Source organism: Perognathus longimembris, chromosome 28, assembly GCF_023159225.1.
Source record: "Perognathus longimembris pacificus isolate PPM17 chromosome 28, ASM2315922v1, whole genome shotgun sequence".
In the NCBI taxonomy this organism is placed as follows: domain Eukaryota; kingdom Metazoa; phylum Chordata; class Mammalia; order Rodentia; family Heteromyidae; genus Perognathus; species Perognathus longimembris.
Genome location: NC_063188.1, coordinates 21,485,645 through 21,491,692, shown reverse-complemented (window position 1 = coordinate 21,491,692; position 6,048 = coordinate 21,485,645). Strand labels below are relative to the sequence as shown.

At 40.7% G+C, this 6,048-nt stretch overlaps 1 protein-coding gene across 1 annotated transcript; it reads right to left on the bottom strand.

Moving 5' to 3' along the window:
• Positions 1-363: 363 nt before the first annotated feature.
• LOC125343925 (actin-related protein T1-like) lies at positions 364-1,500 on the bottom strand. The gene has a single exon (XM_048336526.1). The coding sequence runs from the start codon at positions 1,498-1,500 to the stop codon at positions 364-366; it is 1,137 nt and encodes a 378-aa protein (XP_048192483.1).
• Between the last annotated feature and the right edge of the window lie 4,548 nt (positions 1,501-6,048).

The window sequence follows — 6,048 nt, the reverse complement described above, 5'->3', positions numbered from 1 at the left end:
CTATCAGAACAGATAAAGGCAATAATTGAAAAGTTTCTAGGGACTTGAACTGCATCAAGCTTCTAGGCCTGAGGGTCAGGCATCTAAAACTACAAACCTAGTAGATAGGACAACATGCAACCTCAGATTTCCTCCCGAGAAAACAAACTTAAAAGGTCCATGGAACAGGAAGGGTGGAGAAGAATCACTTAACGATTCATGGCATAGGTCAGAAGTAACTCTAAAGCTACAAAGGAGGAACGAAAAGTGAAAGTGCGAAAACACTTTTATTGAATCATTACCCAAGGAGCTCCCGTCATTTCCCTCCATGCTTCCTCTCATCTGGCATCTTGAGTGGCCACCTTGGGTTCAGTACTTTCTTTTTTAGAAGCATTTTCTCTGAATGACGGATTTCCCAAACTCCTTGAACTCCGACGCGGTGACCCATCGCTGCTTGAATGTGCTCAGGCATGTGATGACGGATGCCCCAATCCATGTGGAGAAACTTCGATCCGGCGAAGCGGTGATTCTGATGGCTCGTTGTGGGGAAGTCGCGGATTTCAATTCCTTCATGAGCCTTTCGCCCAGGCCAGGGAATAGAGTGTTGCCTCCTGACAGCACGATGTTAGCAAACAGGTGGTTCTGGATGTCGACGTCACACTTCTCAATGCTGCTACACGCCATTTTGGTGATTCCTGGTTCTTGGATGCCCAGCAGGTTAGGTGTAAAAACAGCTTCAGGCAAGCGGCACAGATGACCATCCAGTTGGATGACATGGCCATCTGGCAATGTGTAGTCTCTTTGAACTTCCTGCTGGCCATTGTCTTCTTCAGGCTCCATGGCAACAAAGCACATAGTCTCTTTCATCTCGTCAATAAAGGCCTTGTTGAATATAGAAGAGAACATATAGCGCTTCAGAAAAAGGAGCTGGATGAGGCGTGTGGTTATATCCTTCCCTGCCACAAAGAGCTTGGTGACAGCATGGGGCAGGGGGTGCCCTTCATAGATGGGGACGGTACACGTGACCCCGTCTCCACTCTCCACCACCAGGCCTGTGACACTGGCAGAGGCATAAAGTGCCCCCGCCGCATGGTTGAAGAGGCACATGGCAGGAACCTCGTATTTCTCAAACATGAATTCGGCTGTTTTCTCCCGAATCTTCTTTGGGTTCAAGGCATGCTCCATTAACAGTACTGGTTGCTCATTGGGTTTGACTTCGAGTTCCCTCTTGAAAAGATGATCCCAAAGCTTTTCCATATTGTCCCAGTTCTTCACCACTCCACGCTCAATGGGATACTCAAGACTTAAGCTGTTACACTGCTTCTGGGCTTCTTCTCCTACTAAGAACATCTTCTGTTTGATTTTCACCATCTTCGCCAGAGGTACGTTTAATTTAGGATAGCCTATGACGGAATCAATGACAGAGCGAGGAACAATATCCCCAGAAAGGCCTGCTTTGGACAGACCTGAGCCATTATCAATAATGACAGCGGGCATATCCAACACATGGGAGTTAGCCATGTGTGCCCAAGACCTGCTCTTTACATAAATTAAGAAAAACAACAGGTTCACTTCTGGTAGTTTAAGATACACTGGAGTTCAAAGTTCTGTTTTTCACCCAGGTGAAGCTAACAGGTGCTCTCCAATTCGCCAGCGTACCTCTAACCTCGGTAAACCTTGCCTCCTTTCTGGTGGTCCAGAGCCAACTGAACCAAGTATCCGTACACAGAGCTTGTTGCCAGATATGTAACAATGTAGCCATGACAACCGTTGCTCCCAGTGATGCTCAGAGGGGGTGGGGCTTGTGAGCCATCAGAACTCACTATGCCTACCATAGCTTTGAGTAGCTTGAAAACCCCTAACAGGCTGAATTTCACAGCAAATTGAATCTACCCTGATCCATTAAAATATTCAGATCATGGTAATATTTTAGACATGTTATATATATATATCATGGTAATATTTTAGACATGTATATATATATACACATATATATACACACTCAATATAGACCCAATGTGTATGTAAGTGCGTATATGTGTGTGTATACTCAATATGTATCCAATTTATATATTCTCTCTCTCTCTCACTCTCCCCCCTCCTATATAAAATATATGATCAAGAAAAGGAAACACTTCTCTATCTACTTTGGAAATTAAAAATAACCACAGTGGGGCTGGGAATATGGCCTAGTGGTAGAGTGCTTGCTTCACATACATGAAGCCCTGGGCTTGATTCCTCAGCACCACATATACAGAAAAAGCCGGAAGTGGCGCTGTGGCTCAAGAGGTAGAGTGCTAGCCTTGAGCAAAAGGAAGCCAGGGTCAGTGCTCAAGCCCTGAGTTCAAGCCTCAGAGCTGGCAAAAAAAACACAACAACCTCCAAAACCCACAGTATCACAACTGAGAAAGCAGTTATGAGAAATAAAAATTGAACTCTTTTGCTGAGGTACACATAGAGATCTAACTATCTTAACCTGATAATGGATATGTAAATACATAGGTGATGCAGGAGTGTGATCTGCAGATCTCAGCCTCCAAAGTAGCTGGGATTACAGGTGTCAGCCACTAGCATCTGCCCATTTTCCTGTTTTTAGAAGTTCATAAGATAACATAATCACATAATATATACTTCACCTGTTTTTGGTCTACTCATTTTTGTGGTTTTACAACATTTGGATATAAATTCTCTAAAGTGAATGTTAAGAATATTTCCCCCCATAAACTATCACAGGACTCCTTAGTTTTTACCTCTGATTATATAATCCTTCTTAGCCCTTAAACACTAGAAAGATATTTTGTCTCTGTAAATGTTACCTTTTCTTTTTCATCTACATGAAATGATATGATATGGAGCCTTTTATCTCTGGCATCATTCACTCTGCTACATGCCTTCAAGATCTAACTCTTGTTTGGTTATAATGCATTTTGATTATTAATCAATTGATAGACATTCAGTATTTTTGGATCTGGTTTACTCTACACTATGCTCCTAGAAACAATCCAGTATATGTGTTGTGTAAACTTATACTTTCATTTCTCTTTATCAGGTATAGATATCAGGTGCAGATATTAGGAATCCATAGCGTAGTAGAGCAGAAGTTATGCATTTTAGAGCTCTGTGAAGTACTACTAAAGCAGTTTTTCTTTTTGCCAGTCCTGAGGCTTGAACCCTGGGCCTGGGTACTCACTCTCCCTGGGTTTTGTTTGCTCAAGTCCAGCACTCTACCACTTTGAGCCATAGCACTACTTCTGTTTTTTTTTTTCTGTGATTAATTGGTGATAAGAGTCTGAAAGAATTTTCTGTCCCTGATGACTTCAAACCACCTTCCTAAGATTTCAGCCTCCTGAGTAGCTAGGCTATAGGAGTGAGCCACCAGCACCCAGTTCTTCTAAAGCACTTTTGATACTAATTACAAGCCTTTGTTAACATCACTCCTTTAAATGTTTATTTTTTTTTCTTTAAGTGTGCTGAGATGTTAGGATTTGAGGCAATTTGACTCCCTAATTAACAATTCTTTCATTGGGCCCCTAACAGTCCTGTCCTGAAGGACTAACATTCCTAACTGTCCTAATGATCCTGGAGAACTATCACACACATAACCAATTGACATGCCCTCATGTCAGCTATTTCAACACTCTACACAGACAGTCAGGAATCCACATTCTGCTGAAGGTACTGTCCCACCAAATAGCTTGCATGGGTCTTTTTGGCATAATAAATCTCGGTGGACACTGAATGATCCCAAATCTATTTCTATTCAGGTTACTCAGTGGTGGTGTACTTCCTCTAGTGGCCCAACAGAAGACTAGCCATTGGTGTAAAACACAGAACTTCATTTGCATAAGGAACTATTGTGATTGGTCCAAACCTGGTCCCTCATTTGAATAAAGGACTGCTGCAGTTATTGCACACATCCTAGCCCTCCGTCCCGCTTCTAGTTATATAAGCAAGCTGCTCATTTGTTGTTGTTGTTGTTGTTTGTTTGTTGAGCTGCTGGGAGCTCCCTCTTGTGCTGCCCCCTTTGGTATCGTAACATTAGTTCGCCATAAACTCATTTTCCTTACTATTGCTAAAATAATATAAAGAAAATGAAGAGGAGATGCAATGGCAGTGAGAAAAGCAGGTAGAAAAGAACTGTAACATTTAGGACCCCAACCTGAATCCCAATGCCTCGACCTGTGTTTCTTCACACCTGTCAGTGGTTTCAGTCCAAGATCTGAAACTTACTTGGCATTGCCACCCTGGTTGTCAGTGGCCTCAAGCCTGAACCTGAGCTGTGTCTTGCTGTCCTGGTTGGTGAAGGCCCTGGGCAGCTGTTGCTGCCTGCTGCCATCCACTCTGTCACCTGCAAATACTCACTGGGGCATGGACTCACCAGAGGAGTTTTTTTCTCACATAGTCATGATTTCTGTATGGGTACAGCAGGACCCAAGCCATATGAAGACACTATGTCAAGTTGGTTTAACTACAATAATTCTTCTTTCTAAAGTGTCTGTGGCTTTGTATATTCCTACCTACACCACAGAATTCCTTTATTTTACACATGGTTCTCAAAGCTATTCTCTAATTTTAGGCTTCTTAACATGTCTAAAATATTACCATGATCTGGATTTGATTCATATTCTTATTGACTGATGACCATTTGAATATCTTCTTTGGTGAGGTATCCGTGTAGGTCCTTTGTTCATTTCAATTCAGATTGTCTTTTAAATATTGATCTTTTTTTTTTTTTTTGCCAGTCCTATGCCGTGAACTCAGGGCCTGAGCACTGTCCCTGGCTTCTTTGTGCTCAAGGCTAGCACTCTGCCACTTGAGCCACAGCGCCACTTCTGGCCATTTTCTGTATATGTGGTGCTGAGGAATCGAACCCAGGGCCTCATGTATACGAGACAAGCACTCTTGCCACTAGGCCATATTCCCAGCCCTGTCTTTTAAATATTGAATTGCAAGTATCCTTTATATATTCTAGATAGGATCTTTGAATGGATATATTACATATACTATATTCTCCCATTGTTGAATTGCTTTTTTTCCTTGTGTTGACAGTAAACTTAGAATTGTAAAAGGTTTTGTTTGTTTGTTTGTTTAATTATATTTTCTGTCTTTTCTTTTTTGATACTGAGGAAGAACCCAGGACTTTGCTAGGCAAGTGCTTTGCCACTGAATTACATTCCAGCCCTGTAAAAGTTTTTAACTTTATTATAGTAAGATCATTTTGCCTTTTATTCTGAGATGAGCCACTTTCACCTCTGAAAGTTGACTTCTATTCCAACAAATGATTTTCTACTTCCAAAGATAACTTTATTATTGTCCAATTTGTCTATTTTATCATTTGTTACTTGCATTATGGGAGTTTTTCCCCCAAGTACTTAATACTAAGATTTTTTTTTTTTGTCCACAAGAGAAAATTAAGAGCTAATTCTATGTTTTCATAAGTCTTAGGGAAATTAAAGCTTCCAGGAAACTCCTAGTACTGCACAGAACAAATAAATATCAAGTAACTATCACTAGATGAAGTTGAATAGAACTAAGGAAAAGCCTCCGGATTTAATTTTTTTGTTACAGTGTCTTCAGAAGCTTTGTATTATGTTTGAGAAATGTGTTACTCTCTACTCAAGAACACATTATATGGTGTTGCATCTATCACAAACCAATGCCAGTTATTTGAAGCATCTGCACTTGAGATTTATTCATAGCCATGGTGAGAGGGAGACAGGCAATTGATATTTTAGGTGTTGAAAGATGAAAGGGGAGTTTGAGGAGATGAGTGGCGTGAGGGAGTTAAGTACTGGTTTCTCACTATTGTAAAATCTTGAAATACTACATGCTTAAAAATGGTGGAACTGTGGATGTTGTTCCACTAGAAATAATTTTAGCAACTTTGGAAGCTGAGAAGTTGGTTCAGACATGGCCTTTTTCTTTTTTTTTTAATATTTAATTGTATGCCATTATTTATTTAACATGATTTTTCCAAGTTTTCCAATGATATAACAGGATTTGCTTCACTTTTTATCATCTCAAACTGCTGGAAATCAACACATATATGTTATTTTAAACACTGTGTAT